This window comes from Papio anubis, unplaced genomic scaffold (genome assembly GCF_008728515.1).
Source record: "Papio anubis isolate 15944 unplaced genomic scaffold, Panubis1.0 scaffold249, whole genome shotgun sequence".
In the NCBI taxonomy this organism is placed as follows: domain Eukaryota; kingdom Metazoa; phylum Chordata; class Mammalia; order Primates; family Cercopithecidae; genus Papio; species Papio anubis.
In genome coordinates this window covers 12901-34656 of record NW_022162556.1, presented here as the reverse complement: position 1 = coordinate 34656, position 21756 = coordinate 12901, and the positions used below count along the sequence as shown (strand labels likewise).

Genomic DNA, 21756 nt, shown 5'->3' with positions numbered 1-21756 from the left:
TAGACTCAAATGACAGATTCAAGGCAGGGAGGCGGGCCAGTCATTGTTACTCCCATATGGGTTCGCTCCTTCAAAGACAGGATCAGGGTAGCAGTGCCAGCTCCTACTGGTTATAACGATCTTAATGATAAAGTTAACTAACCATAAGTGAATACTCATAATGTGCTAGCACTTGTCATAATGTATCCCAAAGAGTACTCACAAAACCTTCTAAATAAATGTTACCTTCTGGTTGTCTTTGTTTTATTTTGTTTCGTTTTGTTTGAGACAGGGTCTCACTCTGCTGCCCAGGTTTTAGTGTAATGATGGTTCACTGCAGCGTCCAACTCCTGGGCTTAGGTAATCCTCCCTCCTCAGCCTCCCAAGAATCTGAGACGACAGGCATGCAAAACCACTCCCAGCTCCAAATAAATATTCTTATCCCATTTTACTGATGCAGAAAAACGTATGGCCCAGAGAAGTAATGTTAAGTTTACTGGGGGATTTAAGTTGTAAAAATTCATTTTATCGAACCCTAATATAAACTATGGACTCTGGGTGATAGTGACGTGTCAGTGTAGGGTCATCGATTATAACAAATACATCATTCTGGTGCAGGATGTTGACAGTGGGGTAAGCTGTGTGTGTATGGGAGTAGGGAGTCTATGGGAACTCTTCTACCTTCCACTCAATTTTGCTGTGAGCTTAAAACTACTCCAAAAAATGAAGTTTATTAATCAAGAAAAAAATATTATATTTTCTGAATATATGGGACAGCTATTCGTGTATGTGGTAAAAATGAAGAGAGATTTGTCACAGTACACGGCCTGTCTAATATGACTGATATTCATGTGTCAGTTATAAAAACTGGCTTCATTATCAATCTGTAGATTCATTTCATTTATGTATGTTCGCTTAAGGGTGCACACATGGAAACCTTTTGGTGTTATTAAAGCTCTCTTGGGAGGGCTCCTCTTTGGTGGAAGCTATTTCTCAAAAATGATTTAAGAGTAAGATGTGAAATAGCACTTGCCCCTGAGGATGGAGCCAAAAGAGCACAGAGCATAGGGGAATTATTTGACGCTGTGTCTGAGGGACTGGAGAGAGGAATGTAAAAAGCTTATCCCTGAGAAAGAATAGGGGAGGACTTCCTTACCTGATGTCTCAGATCATGAAGCTACAGTTCTTTCCCTGCTTTAGAGAAAAAAATAATAGACTTCTTGCAAAAATCAATTATTGAACATATTCTTATATTCTAGATTTATAATGAAGCATTTTTGTACATATTGTTAAAAAGTGTAATTAGAATATTTTTCTCGGGTTTACAGTAACTAGGATGGCAACATAAATATATCTGGGAAGTATTTCTTGGTATGATTCTTCAGCATAAAAGTGTTTTAAAAACTTAGAAGTCTCCAGGTACTCAGGAATAAGGTCATTTTAAATTATTCCTTATTGATGATAAGAAAAATAATTAGGCAAGACCACAAGACTAAATGTTTAGATTGTTTCTCCTGTTTCCTGATTTTTTCAGGTTATTTTTTAATCCCAATTTTATTTTGCTGTATAGTCATAAATTTCATCTTTGAAATAAAGTATATAATAATCTTTTTTTTTTTTTTTTTTTTTTTTTTTATACGGAGTCTCGCTCTGTCACCCAGGCTGGAGTGCAGTGGCGAGATGTAGGCTCACTGCAAGCTCTGCCTCCCGGATTCACGCCATTCTCCTGCCTCAGCCTCCCGAGTAGCTGGGATAGCTGGGACTACAGGCACCTGCCACCACACCAGACTAATTTTTTGTATTTTTAGTAGAGACGGGCTTTCACGTGTTAGCCAGGATGGTCTCGATCTCCTAACCTTGTGATCTACCAGCCTCATCCTCCCAAAGTGCTGGGATTACAGGCCTGAGCCACGGCGCCTAGCCATAATAATCACTTTTTGAGAACCACAGTTATACCTTCTCTTTCCATATGGATGTTTATCCTTCAAAATACGTGTTATGGCCAGGCGTGGTGGCTCACACCTGTACTCCCAGCACTTTGGGAGGCCAAGGTGGGGAGATCATGAGGTCCGGAGATTGAGACCATCCTGGCTAAAATGGTAACACCCCATCTCTACTAAAAATACAAAAAATTAGCTGGGCGTGGTGGTGGGCGCCTGTAGTCCCAGTTACTCTGGAGGGAGGCTGAGGCAGGAGAATGGCGGGAACCCAGGAGGTAGAGGTTGCAGTGAGCCCAGATTGCAGCACTGCACTCCAGCCTGGGCGACAGAGCGAGACTCCATCTCAAAAAACAAAAACAAACAAACAAAATCAAAAATGTGTTATATTTAGGATATGCTCAATTAATTTCATGGGATGAATAAATGAATCAGTTCGGCCGGGCGCGGTGGCTCACGCCTGTAATCCTGGCACTTTGGGAGGCCGAGGCGGGTGGATCACGAGGTCAGGAGATCCAGACCATCCTGGCTAACACGGTGAAACCCTGTCTCTACTAAAAACACAAACAATAGGCAGGGCATGGTGGCGGGCACCTGTAGTCCCAGCTACTCCTGAGGCTGAGGCAGGAGAATGGCATGAAACTGGGAGGCGGAGCTTGCAGTGAACTGAGATGGCACCACTGCTCTCCAGCCCGGGTGACAGAGCAAGACTCCGTCTCAAAAAAAAAAAAAAAAAAAAAAAAAAAATTATCATGTCATTATATAAGAAAGTTTTTACTTTATTCTACTTTTATCATAGTCAAATTGCATAGAAATTGGTATGTGGTTATTGAATGTGAAAACTACTCGGATTTAATGCTTATGAATTTCTCTTCCAAAAAAAAATCTCACTAAACATTTATTTCGATTGTATGGATTTGAAACTATTTCTTGTATTCCTGGACTCATCGCTACCACAAAGGATAGAATTTTCAAATAACAACAACAAAAAATTACAAATGGATTTCCTTTCCTGATTCACACACACAAGATGAGGAATATAGGTTCTCCACACTCCATTGTTACATGCATGCATTTGTTCATATGGACAAAACAACAAAGCGACCAACTGGGAAATAATGTCAACGTTAACGTACCTAGAGTAGCTGATTTCAACTATTCATTTAGTCTTGATTATACCAAAGGCAGGGGTCACCTTCTGGAAAAGGTGCAGCCCCACGTGGAGGTTGGTCTGGTAGATTTCCTCAAAATCACACAGAGCTGCTTTGCACCTATTAGACATACTTTTTGGTGGGAGAAGAGTTCATTGACTTTATAATTCTCTCATTGTGAATTAAAAGCATGACAAATCCTTCCAAAATAAATTCCTCATTTCTTCTAAGATCCGGTTTTACAAGCCAAATATATTAGTTTAACAAATGGTAGCCAAAAGAGGTGCAAAATTAAAATGGCAGTTAACATAATGAAATGTTTTCTTGTTAGACACAGTGATACATTTTATTTAACATGGAAAATAGATGAGAATTAGGGCACCTGAGCAGTCACTGAACAAAATGCCACAAAATTCCTAGTGCGAATTCAATATATTCTATTCTTACAAAATGAGATAAGGATATGTGTTCTTGTTATGAGTGTTAATATAGTTTATCAGATTGGTTTCTCTTTTTTTTCTTCCCTTGGTTAAGTGAAATATAACTGGCCGGGCGCGGTGGCTCACGCCTGTAATCCCAGCACTTTGGGAGGCCGAGGTGGGTGGATCATGAGGTCAGGAGATCGAGACCATCCTGGCTAACACGGTGAAACCCCATCTCTACTAAAAATACAAGAAATTAGCAGAGCGTGGTGGCGGGTGCCTGTAGTCCCAGCTACTCGGGAGGCTGAGGTAGGAGAGTGGCGTGAACCCGGGAGGCGGAGCTTGCAGTGAGCCGAAATCGTGCCACTGCACTCCAGCCTGGGTGAGAGCCAGAATCCGTCTAAAAAAAAAAAAAAATATATATATATATGTATATAAAAAATTAAAGATATTTTATGGATGTAAGGAAATAAAGCCAATGTATTTAGAAACGAGCAAGAGGATTTGGAAATGAAAATGACCCTGTTTTCATTTGTTTATTTAGGACATGCATTGTTAGTGGTTTTGTTTATTTTTGACTAGTAACTTTGATGACAATTTATAGTTTTCTGTGAAAAAAACACTAGTGAATGACCACCAGTTCTCAGAATTATAAAGCTTTTGTTTTATTATTATTATTTAATTTCCTTAGGTTTTGGGGGAACAGGCAATGTTTGGTTACATGAGTAAGTTCTTCAGTGGTGATTTGTGAGATTTTGGTGCACCCATCATCTGAGCAGTATACCTTGTAGCCAATTTGTAGTCTTTTTGTGTCTCACCCTCCTTCCACCCTTTCCCCCAACCCCCTAAAGTCCATTATATCATTCTTATGCCTTTGCATCCTCATAGCTTAGCTCCCACTATGAATGAGAAAATACAGTCTTTGGTTTTCTGTTCCTGAGTTACTTCACTTAGAATGATGGTCTCCAATTTCATCTAGTTTGCTGTGAGTACCATTATTTTGTTCCCTTTTATGACTGAATAGTATTCCATGGTATATATATACACCACAGTTTCTTTATCCAGTCATTGATTGATGGGCATTTGGGCTGCCTCCATATATTTTCGTGAGAATTACAAAGGTTTGAAAGTGGAGTAAATCTTAGGGCATAATGGATACAAATTGTACCTTGATAAATAACGTGAAGCCAGCTTCCCTGAGTACTACGAGGTCCATCAAAATCAGTCAACTGAAGAACACCATCAAAGTCATTATGGTAAGAGTCCAGTGGGGTCCCCTGATTCCAGGCTGACAATCCTGGGCTCCAGTTTCCTCTTGGGACCCTGAAGAAAGGGACTGGGGGCCCCTGGTGCCAAGGGCAAATAGGGAGCTGGGGCACCCAGACCTCACCTGGAGGGACCCCAGAGCACGCACCATGGCTGTTCTTTTGCTGCCCTCTTTGCCGACTGTCTCCTCTCCACACACCCCTGCTCAAGTCCTTGCTACACACGCCCTGGGGTTGTTGCCTCTTGGGGGAGTGCGAGCCTGACTGGTTGTCAGGGGCCCCGTATTTCTGCCGTGACTCAGTCCCTAATTTGCTCTTTGATTCTGGACAAGCCGCCTCTCCTTTCTGGACTCACGTTTCCAGAGGAGGTAGTGAGTATCAAAGGTGTCTGTTAGCTCTGAGAGTCCGAGATTTAAAGGCCACCTAGAATGGAAACCTCAGGGCCAAGGGCTGCTGTCTGTCCTTTTCCGTCCTATATATACTGTGAAGAGCCGTACCTGGCCCATACGTGCTCAGTAAATGTTTATTGAATGAACGCACTTTTCTAAATCACAAGCGGGCAGGAGGGGGGCCTTTCTCCAACTCCATCTCTAGAGGATTGTGTTCCTGTCCTCTCAAGAGATTCCACATTCAGACTTTGAGTTCTGTGGCTGTGGGTGAAACCAACAAAGCACCCAAACTTCGTCCTTGGGACCTTTGAGGAGAGCTGACCAGTTCGTGTTCCCATTGGGTCTGAGAACTTTGCCTTAAAATCCATTCCTGGCCCCACCTACCGCTTCCTGGCCTGGGGAATAGAGTTGAGGGGCCACCCTCCATCACCTTAATTTGACCCTCCCCACAGAAACAACAGAAGAAACAAGTGAACATCATTGGAAGAAGTAACGATTTCTTTGCTCACCACATGATCGCTGGGTTTGGGGGCACTCAGACGAGAGGCTCCCCAGTCTCATCTCACCCACTCCCAGCCTGGGAAGACACCCTCAGATTCCCACCCCATCTCCCACAGGGTCCCTGATAACCTGGTCCCGGGTGGGCCTGTCCTGGGGCATTGGTGGCATTCTGGGCATGTCTTGCTGTGCCATTCTCCGGGCCCCCTGGTAAGAGCTCTGCCCTCCCTTCCTATAGGAAAAGAAGGCAAACAATGAGACACGGAAAGTCAAAGGGAGCTGGAGGTGAGTGGAGGGTGTGAAGGTTTCTCCCGCCCCTCCGGGAATGTTTCTTTCCTTCAGCACTTGCTTGGCTTTTTCTCCCAAAGGTTCAAATCCAGACATTTGGAACGCATAGAAGGGAAACTAAGTAATGACCTGTATTTCCACAAAACGCCGGGCCAGATACTTTCTTGAAGGTGGGGAATCTGGCACCCTGTCACCCTTCAACCTGGCACTTTGAAAGGCCTTGTAGCCCTTGGGTCTCATCTCAACTCTATTACCACAGAAGAGTCCAAGGATCTGGCTGGCCGCTCGCAACAAACACTGCAGTGTATAGAAGAGTTAGAGCAGGCTCTGTCTGCTGTCCCCGCCACACAGGAGGAGAAGGAGATCAGTGTGAGTTCAACCACCTGCCCTGTCCCCTGGGAGCCCGGCTTCGCAGATGGAGGAGTGAGCCTAAAAGTCCCTTCTGCAGGATGGAGTGTCCTGCCCAGAAGGCGGCATGGCCATGTCTCACTGCTTTTGTGTCTGGTTGTTAGAGGCAGCCTGGGGCTGAGTCAGCTGCTGTGGGTGAGTTGGGGGGTGCGGTGGGGAGCACTGGACGTAGAGCTTGGAGGCCAAGTGCCTGCCCTGCCCTTACCTGGCTGTGGTCTTGGCCAAGTCCTAGGTGGGGTATTGGGTACTTGTACTGTGAAGGTACAGAAGAGTACCCTTAGTATGTTACCATTTCTGTAGAGAGAGGAAACCTGTGTGTGTGTGTGTGTGTGTGTGTGTGTGTACATATTATGATAATATACAGAAAACATGTCTGCAAGGGTTCATAAAAAAAACTCAGGAGAGAGCCACAGGGCGGCTGGGAGATACTTCCCTTCTGTACCTTCTGAGTTTTGGACTATACGAATGTGTCATCCTTTCAAAAAGTAAACAAAAGAATAATTGTCGCCTTCCTATCTGTGCCCCCATCCCCAGCAAGAAAAATGGGCTTAGAGAATCGGATAGACCTGGGTGTTCAAATCCCAACTCTGCCTAAGTGATCTTAGGCAAGCGCTTAACCTCAAATACTTCATGATTTTTCATCTACACAATAGAGGGAATCATAGTAACTGTCTCCTATGGTGGTTGTGAGGAGTAAATGGGATTGCTAGCGTGGTGCCTGGTGAAGCACTCCGTAAAGGTTCAGACAGTGCTAGTAATAACAATAGCAATATTATCTGATCTCTCTGGGCCTCTGTTAGCCAGCTGTAAATTCGATCTCTTTCCCTGTCCCTTCCAACTTTACTGAGTTCTTTTAAAAACCAGACCATGGGCTTGGAAATGCCTTGATCTTTACTGACCGAGTTGTATATTGAGCCTAGCCCTAGCCCTTTTAAGGGGCACTGTGTGGAATGGCCCGGGCTCCCCAGGTGGAAACTTCTCACTCTTCACCATCCAGTTCTCAAGCCGCAGTCAAGCACTTATTGAGTGGCAGTTAGAGCAGTCCACACAGGAGAAGGCACGGCTGAAAGCACAGCTGACCCAGGTGAGGTTTTGCAGAGGGAGAGATGTGGAAGGAAAATGATCCCAAGTGGCCAGGAGCAGGTGAGGACCAGTGACAGCCCTTCCTAACTTCTGTGCCCATTCTTGCAGATGAAGGATTCACTTAAACAAGCCCATCTAGAAAGAGATGAATATGCTCAACATCTAAAAGGAGAGAGGGCCCAGTGGCAGCAGAGGATGAGAAAAATGTGGCAGGAGGTGAGGTCTGACCGTTCAGCCCCGCCACCTTAGATAGGTCACTGGATCTTTCTGGGCATCTGTAACATGGGAATATACAGCCAGATGTGGTCATGGGTCTGGGCTTTGTGGAGGTGGGGGCAGAGAGGGAGATGGCAGCCTGTCCAGCCACCAGCCCCTCTCTCTAGGGCGCTTTTCCCCTGTGCTTTGGGCAGGTTTGCACCTTGAAGAAAGAGAAGAAGGATGATACACATCGGGTGGAGGAGCTGAAGAGGAGCTTGTCCAAACTCAAAAACCAGATGGGTAAGATGGGGCTGGTGTTACCTGGGAGCAGGCCTGGCATCAGAGGGCTGTGGAGGGGCTTAGAATGCCCCAGGGAGGTGGGTGGATGGAAGGGCTTTGAGGCAGAGGGAAAGAGGTCTGTGCCGGGAGACAGCAAATCTTGTCATCTCCATGAGCCTCAGTGTCCCCATCAGCAAAGGGGGCCCATTGTCAGCCACTCACAGTGCTCTCCATCTGAAAGTGGTTTGGAAGATTGGCTGCCATCCGGGTGCGAGGAATCATTAGCAGTGAGGCCAAGTTTGGGGAGCCTGAGAGGAGCTGTGCACCAAGAGGAGGGTTTTTTTGTTGTTGTTGTTTGATTTGTTTTGTTTTTGTTTTTGAGAATCCAGAGGCCCTTATTATCTGCTTCCTTTCTCAGCTAAACCCCTGCCCCCGGAGCCCCCAGCAGTGCCCCCTGAGGAGGAGCTGCAGCACCTGAGGAAGGAACTAGAGAGGGTGTCAGCAGAGCTCCAGGCCCACGTGGAAAACCATCAACACGTAAGTCTCCTGAACCAGACACAAAAGGAGAGGCTTGGGAGGCAGGAGGAGAGGCTTCAGCAGCTGGCCGAGCCACAGAGCGGTGTCGAGGAGCTGGTGCGTTGCGCCCCCTGTGGAGCCTGTCCTCCTCCCTAGCCCTCCAGGCCTTTGTTTCCCCACCTGTAAAATGGGGCAGTGTAGCCCTCACGTGAAATGTTACTTCTAAAGGCACCTGTGAGCCAGAGCCCTGCTCTGGTGGCTGTGGGAGAGAGGGGATGATTTTTCTAACATGCCTCCACCCTTCCCGGTGCCATGGGAGGCAGACACCGAGATCTAGGGTCTCCAGCTGCAGTGGGTGGCTGCTGATTCCTTCTCTCTGTCCAGAACAATGAGAACAAGAGCGCACTGCACTTGGAGCAGCAAGTGGAGGAGCTACAGGAGAAGCTGGATGAGGTGAAGGAGACAGTAACCTCTGCCCCATCCAAGAAGGGCTGGGAGGCGGGCACCAGCCTCTGGGGAGGGGTGTGCCAGGCCAGAGGCAGCTGCAGCCTGGGGGCAGGTTACCCCAGCACCCTCCAGGGCAGTCTTGTGACTATTTCTTCCTTCCTGCCTTCTGACTTTTAGAGGTGGGTAGCCCTGGGCTCCTCCCAGGTCTGGAAATCGTCATCTCAGCTAGAGGCATGGAGCCCCCAGTCATAGGGGAAGAGACAGTGGGATAAGAGGCTCCTTATGCCAGGCACGGTGGCTCAGGCCTATAATCCCAGCACTTTGGGAGGCTGAGGCAGGAGAATCACTTGAGGTCGGGAGTTTGAGATCAGCCTGGCCAACATGGTAACATCTCTACTAAAATTACAAAAACAAACAAACAAAACGGGCATGGTGGTGCATGCCTGTAATCCCACCTACTCAGGAGGCTGAGGCATGAGAATCTCTTGAGCCCAGGAGGTGGAGGTTGCAGTGAGCTGAGATTGCACCACTGCACTCTAGCCTAGGCCACAGAGTGACACTCTGTCTCAAAACAAAAAGGCTCCTTATGTTACAACTGGATTCCAGCCTTGGTTCCACTGGTCACCATTCAAGTACTTTGCATCTCTAAGTTTCTGTTTCTTTAACTTTAAAAGAAAGTTAGCATTTTCCTTACAGTGGTGCTGTGGATTAAATGAGATAATACACGGAAAGCACTAGGCCTGTAGCACACTTAGCAGATGGCAGCTGGCTCCCACTGCTTTTCCAGCAGTCTGTGGCCTACAGTTTAAATGGTGAGAAGAGGGTATGAGATTTGAGCCTGGGGAAGGAGGCATAGGGTTCTAGGAAAGGGAGGCAGTCACTTAGGCCTGGAGTAAGGGGCGAGGGTCCTGGGCAGGTGACAGAGCCCCACAGTGCCCTGGAGACCCTATTAATGGGCCCAGAATCTGGAAGCCAGCCACCACGTGCCGTCACACCCACGGTCTTCTTGCAGGTGGAGCTGAAGAGCCAAGAGGCTCAGAGTCTGCAGCAGCAGCCAGACCATTACCTGGGTCACCTGCAGCAGTCCGTGGCCATCTATCAGCAGCAGGTGGCCACCTATCAGCAGCTGACCTCTGAGAAGGAGGCGCTGCACAGGCAGTTACTGCAGCAGACCCAGCTAATGAACCAGCTGCAGCAGCAGGAAGCTTGGGGCAAAGCGGTGGCCGAGATGGCCCGCCAAAAGTTGCAGGAGACCCAGGGGAGGGAGCTGCTGAGGATGGGGCTGTGAGGGGGACGACCTGGCAAACTCCGTGCCTTCTCACTCTTTCCTGGCCCCTTAGGAGCGCCTGGAAGCTTCCAGCCAGCAGAGCCAGCAGCTGAATGCCCCATTGAACCTCACGGCTCTCCCTGGGGAAGGTACGGGAGACGCTCAGAGAAAGAGGAGAGAGCCCCAGGAGGAAGGGGGGACTGTTAGCAGTGTAGGATTGAGGAGTTGGAAGAGACCTTTAGAACAGCTGGTCATTATGCTGACCAGGTGCCTGCACTAAGTTCAGCACCAATATGGCGACCTCCTGGGAGCAGGGGGGGCCACCAAGTTGCCTAAGGATGGCTGAACTGGCCCAGGTCAGAAACGGAGCAGGTCAGAACTCCCAAACCGACCGGTAGTGGGACTGTGCCTGGGCGGTATAGCAAGATCTTGGTTCTTAAAAGTAAAAATAAAGAACAGCAGCTCATTCCTCTCTGGGGAGGGATTGGCTCAGGGTTACACAGTGAGGGTGGAGGCAGAGGTGGGCCCACAGTACCTGCCTTGTTGGGTTGTCTGAGGACACCTCTGGCCACCCCCTACAGGAGATGGAGGAGGACATCTGGACAGTGAGGAGGAGGAGGGTCCTCGGCCCATGCCAAGTGTCCCAGAGGACCTGGAGAGCTGGGAGGCCATGGTGAGCCTGACTCCCCCTGCACCCATTTTGCCACCTTCCTCTGTGGTCCCTGCAAGACCCCTTTATGCTCTTATTTTCCCTGCCTTCTGATTTCTCTGTGCCCTCATCCCTTCCGGGAGCCAGTGGTCAGACCCCATTTCCCCTGTGACCAAAAAGGTGCACTCTCTGGGGCCCCAAGGGAAGGGGTGGCACTCCACCCCTCTGCCCTGTTTCTTCTGTGTATGCCCCTATAAGAATGCTCACGTCTTGCCCTCAGGTGGCATTTTTCAAATCCGCTGGAGCCAGTGCCCAGGAGGAACAGGCACGGTTATGAGAGCGGGTGACAGAGCAGAGGGTGTGCTGCCAGCACCTGGCTTACCCGGTGGCCTCGGCCCAGAAGGAGCCAGAGGCAGCGGTCCCAGCCCCAGGGACTGGGGGCGAGTCTGTGAGTGGGGAGACCCACCGGGCCCTGCAGGAAGTCATGGAGAAGCTGGCCCATGCCAGGACTCCCCTCCAGCTTCTCCATGACTTATTTGAAAATGCCACCTGAGGGCAGGTTGCTGCCGAGATGTGACCCCATTATTTTGGCTCCAGAGCGGCTTTATGGACCACCGGGAGGAGATGGCGGACCTGAGTGAGCTGGTGGAGAAACCCGAACTTCCATTCATCGAATACTGGGGAGAGAGATGCCATCAGTGAGTGGGAGGCCAGGGCAGGGCAGGGAGAGCTGCAGGGCCTTCGGAGGGGCCCCAGCATCTGAGCCCTGTCCTCCCACAGGAATGTTCATCAGCTTCTAACAGAGGCAGGCGGCTGTGCCGAGGATGCAGCAATGGGAGGAGGACATCATCAGGCTGGTCCAGCACAGGGAGGAGATGAAGGTAGGGTGTGCAACATCTCTGAGAGGGTGGGGGTGGGCGTGGGGGTGGGCGTGAGGGTGGGCGGCGGCAGCGGTGTGACAGCTGAGCACCCCTCCCTCCAGGTGAAGCTGCTGGCGCTGCAGGAGATGCTGTTACGGCTTGTGCCGACCACAACAACGAGCTCAGCAAACTCCTGACCTCTTCCCAGAACCCAGCTCATGAGCCCGGTCCAGGAGCCCCAGCCCCCCAGGAGCTTAGGGCTGCCAACCAGCATGGTGGTGAGTAGAGCCCTCAGGCGGGGCGGGCAGGCGGAGCAGGGGGCACTGGCGCTGCACTCAGATCCCCGCCTCCCTCTCTCCAAAGATCTTTGTGAGGTGAGCCTCACCGACAGCGCCGAGACTGGGCAAGGAGAGGCCAAGGAGGGGTCTCCCAACGACAACCCTACTGCACAATCCATCGTTCAGGACCAGCAGGAGCACCCAGCCTTGGGCAGCAACCTCTGCGTGCCATTCTTTTGCTGGGCTTGGCTGCGGAGAAGGAGATAAACATCACCATCATCAAAGAGCTGGTCAAGACATTTTTTAAAAAGAAACAAAGTTATGGGGTTAATCTACACAATTCATTTACTTCATTTGAATGTTAGAGCCACTCTTATTTGTGTTTCTAATTTATAGTTTAAGTTTATTTGTAAAAAGTTAAAAAAGAGTGGGTCTCTGTGGCCTTCACTGAGGTTCACTCTGGCATCCTTTAGCATTTTTCTTTTTTAATTTCATAATTGTAGGTCATTAGCATGCATATCGAGTTTGCCCTTACGTGGTGGGAGTTCAAAATGGACTTAAAGTCCTGTTCTTGCCTTTTATTTTCTGAACTTGCCACTTTTGCATTCTTTGAGTTCAGTTTAAAGACAGTTACTTTAAGTCCATTTTAAAACCTCGGGCTAGAAATCGGACCACTGTTAATTAGCCATATTATTTGGTCTAATGTTTTTTCTTTATCTTCTGAAACTGGGTTTATCTAATACATGGATAAATTATTTCAAAGGTACTTTTATCATTGAAATAACTTCACTTTTACCCTGATAAACATCAGTGACTAGGCATGACCTTCAGATAGTGTTTAGCATCTGTGACCAATCTGACCATACTGTGTTCATCAGGTGCCGATGGGTTAAATCACACGCTGGCGTATTTCAGCTGAATGTCCGTCTGGAAAATAAATTTACTGTATTAACTGAAATTCCACTCTTTGTGTAGGTATTTGGCATATATTTAAGAAACAGCTAAAAAGAATGGAAATCGTAGGACAATAACTTAAGTCTTTCTTCAAAGTGCACGCAGTCTTTTGCGATACCTCATTCAGCCAAGTATTTGTGCTCTTCCTCATTCAGTGTAAGGCAGCTTTCGATTTGCTTAGAAGGCAACATTGGAAGGTTAGAGTTCATCAGAAACATAGAATTTTACAATGTGATTTCAACTGAATAAATTTGAATTTCTGTAGGAAGAATCAAAACACCTATTTAAAGATTGCAATATATAGTAATCATTTTTAAAGTATTTGATTAAACCTGATAGGTTTTCCAGAAATGAAAAAAAACAAAATGAGCTCTAAAACCAAAGCTGACTTTTAGGAATTTGAAAATGTAAATCAGCCCTATCCATAATTTAGTTAGTCTAAAATCTTATCTTAAAGAGTCATTTTTAAAACAATATAACTATTAAAAAATGTAACTGCTATCTTAATGTTCTGAAATAAGTTAAAACATTTTAAAATATGAACACTGTAGTTTAAAAGAAGCAAATGTTGGGAAGGAAAAGCAAAGAAAGAAATGCCAATTCCAGCCCAAAGCTTTATTTGTCAAGTTTTCTTAGAATGAATTTTACCAATTTATGAATTCCTGTAAACAGAATGTATAAGGAAATACTGAAAGACCTTTGCCTAAAGTGGCATTATTGACTGCTGGTGTGATGCTACTGTAATGTAATAAATGATTTAATTGTTGCAAAGTGCTGTTTTTTCCTTAAAATTTTATTTTGCGTGTCTTGAAAACTATGATATTAAAGGTATTGATACTGTGCAAATGCTGGGCATGCTTGGCATGAGATAATCTTTCATTTTTATAAAATTGTAATATAACTATGCAGGTGTTTATTAAAAGAACACAAAACAAAATGTTATGGGATTAAAGTTATGGGGTGAAAAAGTTATGGGATAAAAAAGTAAAAAAGTTGTGGCAAAAAAGGAGAAAAAAGTTTTATGGGAAGTTACTAAAAAAAACTTACGAAAAAGAAGTTATGGGATTTTAAAGTCATGGGACAAAAATGAAAATTAAAAGCAGGCCCCTGACAGCAAGCCCTGGAGAGGCAGGGCCGGAGTCTCCACCGCCACCGTGTCCCTGCCACCGCTTACAGTCACCCCTTTACAATTAGGGTAGCAAGACAAGACCTCTGTCTAATGCGGAAAGACAAACAGACCCTTTGCCACCTTGACCAGGGCTGAGTCCTTACATTTCTGGATGACGATGATTGTTATTTAAGAGCCAGAGGCTGGTGGAGTTGGTTTGTTTGGAGGAGGCCTGATGGCCTCCTTTCTCTCACCATAGCAACTTCTCCCTCAGTGGGGCTCCCAGCTTCTTATTCAGAGAGGTAGCTGAGGCAGGACAGTGGGGCTAACTGTGGACCAGGCAAGGGCACGGGCTGCTGGGGTGACCCCCCTTCCCTGGTGTACTTATTCTGTCTGTGTAACGTTTTGTATATTCCAGCGGGTAGGGCCGCCCCTGTATCGGACCTAGTGGAGGTTGGAACTGACATACGGGGAGGAGGTTCTAATAATTATTTGTGGCTGGAAACTTATTTATTGCTAGCATAGTACAGAGGAAGGAGGCGGGGATGGGGTCGTGGCTCCGTAGTGATGCGACTCCTGTTTATTTTGCTTTTTATTTTGGAATAAACCGATTTAGCCATACTCCTCGGCCTGGTGTGTTCCCGTTTCCCTCACTGGGTCCTGGAGTTTGTGCCACCGAAGGAGGAGCCCCAGAGTGTCTTGAGCATGTCCAGCTAGGCTGTTGGGGACCTTCCAGGCATTGCCTGTATGCTGCCCTGGTGGCACCTGGGGGATTCCACAGGGACTGCCATGGCCTACTGGGCCTTGATCCCACCCTGACAGCCAACAGGCTCAGAAGCCTGATCTAGCGGTGGCCGGAAGACAGTGCCAGCACCTGGGGCGCGGCTTCACCCAGCCCAGGCGTCATCCATTCCGTCCCTGTGCCTCCCTCTCTGTCACCTGGAGTGGCCTCTTCTGTCTGTCCCTCAGGTGCTGACTGCCCCTGGCTCCCCTCCAGGCTGGGTTCATGGCCCTGCCCCTGGTGGCCAAAGGCCAGCCTTTCACGGGACTGGAAACCAGGGGGCTCCCAGAGGCTTTCGGGAAGAGTGAGCCTTGGAAAGGGTATGTCCCTTTCACCAGCTCCCCAACAGCACCCTAGAAATGGCAGCCCTCCCCTGAGCTCCACAGAACACAGCCAGCAGAGGGACACATTTCCCATGTCAAGAGGAAATGGGTGTGAGGACAGCAGGAACTGTAGTAGAGACTGCGGGCCACCACGGCTGCCCTGCACAGCACTCCCATGCTTGGTGGGGGTGGGAGGGATGGCGGGGGGCTGTCCGGCCAGGCAGGACAGAGAGAGCTCGCTGGAGATGCTGCACTTTGGGAGAGGCGTGTCCCGGGGACAGCTTTTCTCTTGTTGGGACACAGGACTCAGAAGGACAGCACAGTGACTGATTCCCCAGTGCTAGAATTGCGTGATTGACCCACGTGTAGGACAGTGTGTGTGTGTGTGTATATATGTATGTGTTATAGAATATTTATAGAACAGGGCAGGGCATACTACAAAGGGGGAGCTGTGTTTTCCAGCCACAGTCACACCTGGAGGTGTCAGCTCACCACTACAACAGACCAAGTCACAGATGAAGGGGACGGGCTTTGGGGCTGGGGGAGCCACTGTCAGAATCCTGGGAACAGTGGCTGAGCAGGCTTGGAAAGGAGGTCTCTCTGAGAAGAGGGGTTCCTATTTAGAGGTCGAAGGAGGGCCTGGGGCTCTCAGGATGGGATGGACTTGCGGACCCGATGGCTGTAGTTGGAGAGAAGAAAGCAGAGAAAACAGGAGAGAGAAAAGTGAGCAGAGAGCTGATGAGGCAAATTCTGAAACACAGGTGTGCAGCTGTGGGAGGTCAGGGGAGGAGGAGGCACGGAATTATTGAAGTGTCAAGGTTCCTGGAAAGGAGGGGCTGGAAGGGGAAAGGGAGGAAGATGGAGGAGGGAGGCAGGAGCTTCACAGGTGAGTGCCTGGGGGACTGTGGCCCTGCAACCTGCACACTGGCCTCGTCCATGACACCCAGGCAGTGCACCCTGTTAAGACCAATGCACCAGCCCCCCTTCAGGCTTCCCTCTTCTCCTGGTCACCTGTTTTTCCAACCCACTGGTCCCGGGGCCACCTCTGTAGCAGGGCTAGCACTTAACAGCCACCAGGCTGATAGAGAAGGAACACTGCTTGAACCAGGATGATGAAGCTAAAAGGGATGGATAGCTGATCGCCGGAGAACCCTCTGGGCAGTCAGAAGGCCCAGGATCCTCTGAAGGGACCCTGGGGGAGGCAGGGAGGGCAGGCAGCCGGATTCCACTGGCTATAGACTTATAAGTCTAATGGGGGAGCCTCAGCTTGTTGGGGGTTGCAGGTTGTATAGGTGAGGCTGGGCCCTTCCTGTTGGGAAAAGCAGAAGAGGGAGAGTCCATGGCGGGGGAGGTGGGTGGGCTTGCCGGGCAGAGCTCAGCCAGGACACCAGGCACTGTGGTCCCCTTGGCTGAATAGCAGAGGCGACCTCTAGGAGCAACAGGCCAAGGTGCATGAGCCTGCTGGCCGGCGATAGTGCTTCAGCGGGGGCCAGGGACCCTGCCTTCCGTCACACGCTGGCAGCTATGACGGTACCTGGGAGGGAGGGAAGGGGCTGTGTGTCCCCGCCTGGCCTGTGAGGTGTGTTGTGGGTTGACCGTGTATATGGGACTCTCGAGGTTTTATCCTAGGTCACCACTGGATTGGCAACAGATAGAGGAGGTGGGACCCTGACTCTCACCCCTGCTCTGCAGTGGATTTGGCTCTCAGCACTCCCAGGCTGGGAGGCGGATACTCTGCCCTGGCAGCATGACTCAGACTGCACAACAGGTACAGCGTGCCCAGGATGACATTCCTAGGCCTCTGGTGGCCTCAGAGTGCAGCCCCACACACAACACCCTCCAAGCTCTCAGCACTTACACCATAAACCATGACCTCTCTGACGATTCCAGAGAGCACCCACGTCTGCCAGCTTGGACACAGAGCCTGTTCCAAGAGCCCCCAGGCTCAGCCGTGGAGGCCGGGGTGCTTTGGGGCCATGGGGGCAGTCCTGGTACCTGCATCTGGCAAGGACGCTCTGCACCTGCAGCCCGGAGTTGTCCACAGGCCCCCAGGGTCGTGTTGACGTCGCTGATCTTTTTTTTGGCAATATTAAGTTTACCCCTGTCTTTTTGTCTTGAAAGTCCATCTTTTTTTTTCTTTAATTGAAAGTCCATGTTCTTAAATTTAGATTTTCTTGTTTTGAACAAACTTCCTCCTCATTCTTTGAGTGTGAGGTTTGTTTTGGGTTTTTTGTTGTTGTTGTTGTTGTTTTCTTGAGACGGAGTCTCGCTCTGTCACCTAGGTTGGGGTACAGTGGCACAATCTCAGCTCACTGCAACCTCCGCCTCCCGGGTTCAAGCAATTCTCCTGCCTCAGCCTCCTGAGTGGCTGGGAATACAGGCACATGCCACCACACCTGGCTAATTTTTGTATTTTTAGTAGAGACAGTGTTTCACCATGTTGGTTAGGCTGGTCTTGAACTCCTGACCTCGTGATCTGCCCGCCTCGGCCTCCCGAAGTGCTGGGATTACAGGCGTGAGCCACCGTGCCCGGCCTCTTTGTGTGTTTTCTTATGTCTTTCATCTTAGTTGCAAGAGGCACCTGGGTTTCCAGGAATTTTCTTAGCTAACTCTGTTCCTTTATCTATTTCCTTTCCTCACTAGTTTTGGATAATTTATTTTCCTTCTTCCTTGCTTCACTGATTTACTTTTCTATTTTATTTAGTTTGCTAGTCATTGTTTCTTTTAAGGTTCTTAAGCATAAATTCTGTTTTTCTTTTTTTTCCCTGCTGGGAAATACTGGGGCATAGCACTAGGAATACAAATTATGTTTAAATAGAGCACAAGGAACCATCTTAAAGGAATAACTGATGGTGAATGGTGATTTTTTTTCCCCAATTATCATTTAATAAAATGAACTTGTATCTTAGAGATTCTTGAGGGATCGGAAAAGTGAGTGTCGGGTGTTTAGTCTGCAATCATTAAAGACAGAGAATGTCTCATAAGTTTGGATTTGTGTTACTTACATGATTGTGATTTATGGACTCTTTCTTTCTTTGCCTTTCCCTTTTATTTTTTCTTTTGTTTCCTTTATTTATTTTATTATTTTTATTATTTTTACAGACTCACTCTAAAAAAAATAGGGTCTCACTGTGTCCCCCAGGCTGGAATGGGTCTACAGGTGCATGCCACCATGCCTGACTAAATTACAATTTTTTTTTTTTGTAGAGACGGGTTCTCACTTTGTTGGCCAGGCTGGTCTTGAACTCCTGGCCTTAGTGATACTTCCATGGAGTCCTCCTAAAGTGCTGAGGATTACAGGTGTGAACCACTGTACCTGGGCAAAGTTTTCGTTTTTTCATATGATGTATAAGGTATATAGAAGTGCTTTATTTATTTATTTATTTAGGAGACGGAGTCTTGCTCTGCTGCCCAGGCTGGAGTGCAGTGGTGTAGTCTTGGCTCAGTGCAACCTCTGCCTCCTGGGTTCAAGTGATTCTCCTGCCTCAGCCTCCCGAGTAGCTGGGATTACAGGTGCCCACCACCATGCCTGGCTAATTTTTGTATTTTTTAGTAGAGATGGTGTTTCACCGTGTTGTCCGGGCTGGTTTTGAACTTCTGACCTCAAGTGATCTGCCCGCCTTGGCCTCCCAAACTGCTGGGATTACAGGCGTGAGCCACCGTGCCTGGCAGAAGTGCTTTTAACTCCACAAGTGTTTAGGCGTTTTGGTTTATATTTGTTATTTTTACTTTTTTCCTTTTATGACATCAAAATGAGTCCTTTATAATTTCTGCCCTAGGGAATTCTAGTAATTTATCTTTGTGATTTAATATAAAATCATTTTTAATATATGATATGACTGTAGTCAACTATTGCTAATAATGTAGTAATAGTAGCTTGCTCATTCTGCACAAATTGTCATGACCCAGTGGTAATTTCTCCATGTGGATTATGTCCTGATTTTTAGAACAACACGAGGTACATATTATGATTGGTCTACTTGTTGTGCCTACCAGGCCCATGAAAGATGAGTAGTTATCCCAGGCCACTGTCTCCCTCACCTCCAATGGTGGGCCAGGGCCAGGTCTAAGACTTTGAATTCCAGAGTGTTAGACACCATCCTATACAGCCTCCCACTGAGTAAGGGTGGTCGCTCTTTGCAGGGTGTAGAGTTTGATAGATACATCTGTTACTTTGACTTCCTTAGTTTTCTTTAGGATGCTTGAATGTGTGAATATATTGATGAATATATTCATTGTTGCCTTCTCTCTGTGCTTGGAAGAGAAGAAAATTGAAGTTTACCACTATTATGGGTTTACTTTTCATGCTTTGTTATTTGGTGTATAAAGATTCACACCTTGTATCTTTTGTAGGTCATATGGTTTTTAGTTTAAAGGGAATCTTTTTCTCATGAGTTTAGCCTTGAATTCTACTGAGATTTACATTGGCAATCCTGTTTGGGTTTTTTGTTTTGTTTTGTTTTGTTTTGTTTTTTGAGATGGAGTCTGGCTCTGTCACCCAGGCTGGAGTGCAGTGGCCGGATCTCAGCTCACTGCAAGCTCCGCCTCCCGGGTTCACGCCATTCTCCTGCCTCAGCCTCCAGAATAGCTGGGACTACAGGCGCCCGCAACCTCGCCCAGCTAGTTTTTTGTATTTTTTAGTAGAGACAGGGTTTCACCATGTTCGCCAGGATGGTCTTGATCTCCTGACCCCGTGATCCGCCCGCCTCGGTCTCCCAAAGTGCTGGGATTACAGGCTTGAGCCACCGCGCCCGGCCTCCTGTTTGCGTTTTGTTTGCCTTGTACAGCCATACTTTTATGCACTCCTTTCCTACTAATGTGTTTATTTTGCTTTTGATGTTGATGTATTTATTCAACAAACATTTTTAGATGCCCGAGTACGCTCCAAGCACTGTCTAGATGTCACAGTGGCGATCGATATATAGCCCTGCCTTCATGGATCTTCTGGGCTGGTCAGGGAGACATAACAAACAAGTAGACGAATGACTAAGTAAGTTCAAAATTTTAGTTCTGCTCTAATGTGGTAGCCATTCACTTCATGGGGGTTATTTAAATTATAAATTAATAGTAGCTGCTCATTCAGCACGTATTGTCAGACGCAGTGATGCTTTCCGCACATGGATTATCTCCTTTGATTCTTTTAACAACAGAAGGTATGTGTTGTTATTGGTCCTACTTATGAGGTAACCAGGACCAGGGGCATGAAATGTGAGTAATGACCCCAGGGCGCTGTCTCTCTCACCCTCCACTCTGGGGTAATTTTTAAAATAAAAATTAAGGCCAGATGCAGTGGCTCACAGCTGTAATTCCAGCACTTTGGGAGGCTGAGGTGGGCAGATCACTTGCGCTCAGGAGTTCAAGACCAGCCTGGACAACATGGCGAAACCCCGTTTTTACTAAAAACACAAAAATTAGCCAGGTGTGGTGACAAACACCTATAGTCCTGGCTACTTGGGAGGCTGAGTTGGGGGGATTGCTTGAGTCTGAGAGGCATTGCAGTGAGCGGAGATTGCACCACTGCATTCTAACTTGGATGACTCTGTCTCAAAAAAAAAAAAAAAATTAATGTACATAAAATATTTTGTTCGTTGCTTGCATCTGTCATATTTTATGTGCTTGGTAGTCACATGTCTAGTGGATACTGGATTGAACTGTGCAGATGTGGGACATTTCTGTCAGTGCAGGAAGGTTTGGTAGACGGTGGTGCCTTAGATGCTGTTGTGGAGATGGGTTGATTCTGAGGTACGGTGTCGAGTCACTGGGGGCACCTGGAGTGGTGACCTGAGAAAACCTGAATTTTGAGAAGGAACCTGTACTGTGAGGGTGTTGTCTATAGGGCATGTGGTACTTGTATTTACGATTTTGGTAAAAAGTGACTATTTGTAAACTATTTAAAGTTTCTCTTTTAAAAGTATAGGGTTTTTAGGTAGTGCGTTTTCTCTTGTTCTAATAGGATTTGTTTTGGTCATATTAGGGAAAATAATTGTCATGTTGATACATTTTTATTTTGATTGATTAAATCTGGTAGCCATTATTTACTTTCATAGATTGAAAAATGGTTTAGTATTTCAAAAGTATTTTGAGCTTGTTTTGAAAAGAGATAGACAGGCAGGTGCAGTGGCTCAGGCCTATAATCCCAGCAGTTTGGGAGGCTGAGATGGGAGGATTGTTTGTCAGGAGTTCAATGCCAGCCTGGGCATCACAGCGAGATCCCATCTCTACAAAAAGTTAAAAAATTAGCTGAGCGTGGTGGTGCACGCCTGTAGTCCCAGCTACTTGGGGGGTTGAGGTGGGAGGATGGCTTTTCCAATTATCCTACAGATATTTTTCAAAATGATTACTTTTAAAGTATAATCTTTTTATTCAGAGGTGGGATGCTAATTCTCCAGTTGCCTAGGACTTCTTTAATTTGTATATGTTAAGAAATTTTAATGGGCAATGTAATAAGTGTTGAAATTTATAAGAATTATTTCTGTATGTTAGAGTTGTGATGGCGCAGACATTTTCTCTGTAGTACTTCTCTGAGTCTGGTTTGTTTTCTTCCATCGGTGCCACATAGGTTTATTTTAAGAAGGTAAAAAATAAAAGCTGACTAAGGTACATACTGATTATCCCAGACAACATGCAGACATCACTAAATGAGAACAGTTCTCATCAACTCACCATTTGTTTCAGT

At 47.3% G+C, this 21756-nt stretch overlaps 1 protein-coding gene and 1 pseudogene across 1 annotated transcript; both read left to right on the top strand.

Annotated features, from left to right (window-relative positions):
* Positions 1–4640: 4640 nt before the first annotated feature.
* On the top strand, positions 4641–13229 carry LOC101018600 (putative golgin subfamily A member 8F/8G). The gene is made up of 14 exons (XM_031661787.1): positions 4641–4745; positions 5596–5632; positions 6189–6298; positions 7335–7421; positions 7529–7636; positions 7831–7918; positions 8316–8434; positions 8798–8866; positions 10201–10276; positions 10709–10800; positions 11374–11474; positions 11557–11657; positions 11759–11914; positions 12000–13229. The coding sequence occupies exons 1-14, from the start codon at positions 4641–4643 to the stop codon at positions 12179–12181; spliced, it is 1431 nt and encodes a 476-aa protein (XP_031517647.1). The 3' UTR covers positions 12182–13229.
* LOC116272899 lies at positions 9368–10188 on the top strand (annotated as a pseudogene).
* Positions 13230–21756: the final 8527 nt, after the last annotated feature.

What these genes read in the sequence shown, in the direction of transcription:
- LOC101018600 (XM_031661787.1), top strand. Translation starts at nt 4,641, where the DNA reads ATGGATACAAATTGTACCTTGATAAATAACGTGAAGCCAGCTTCCCTG. An exon ending in ACACCATCAAAGTCATTATG is followed by an intron (nt 4,746 to 5,595) that starts GTAAGAGTCCAG and finishes CCCTCCCCACAG; the next exon opens with AAACAACAGAAGAAACAAGT. An exon ending in TGAAAGCACAGCTGACCCAG is followed by an intron (nt 7,422 to 7,528) that starts GTGAGGTTTTGC and finishes CCATTCTTGCAG; the next exon opens with ATGAAGGATTCACTTAAACA.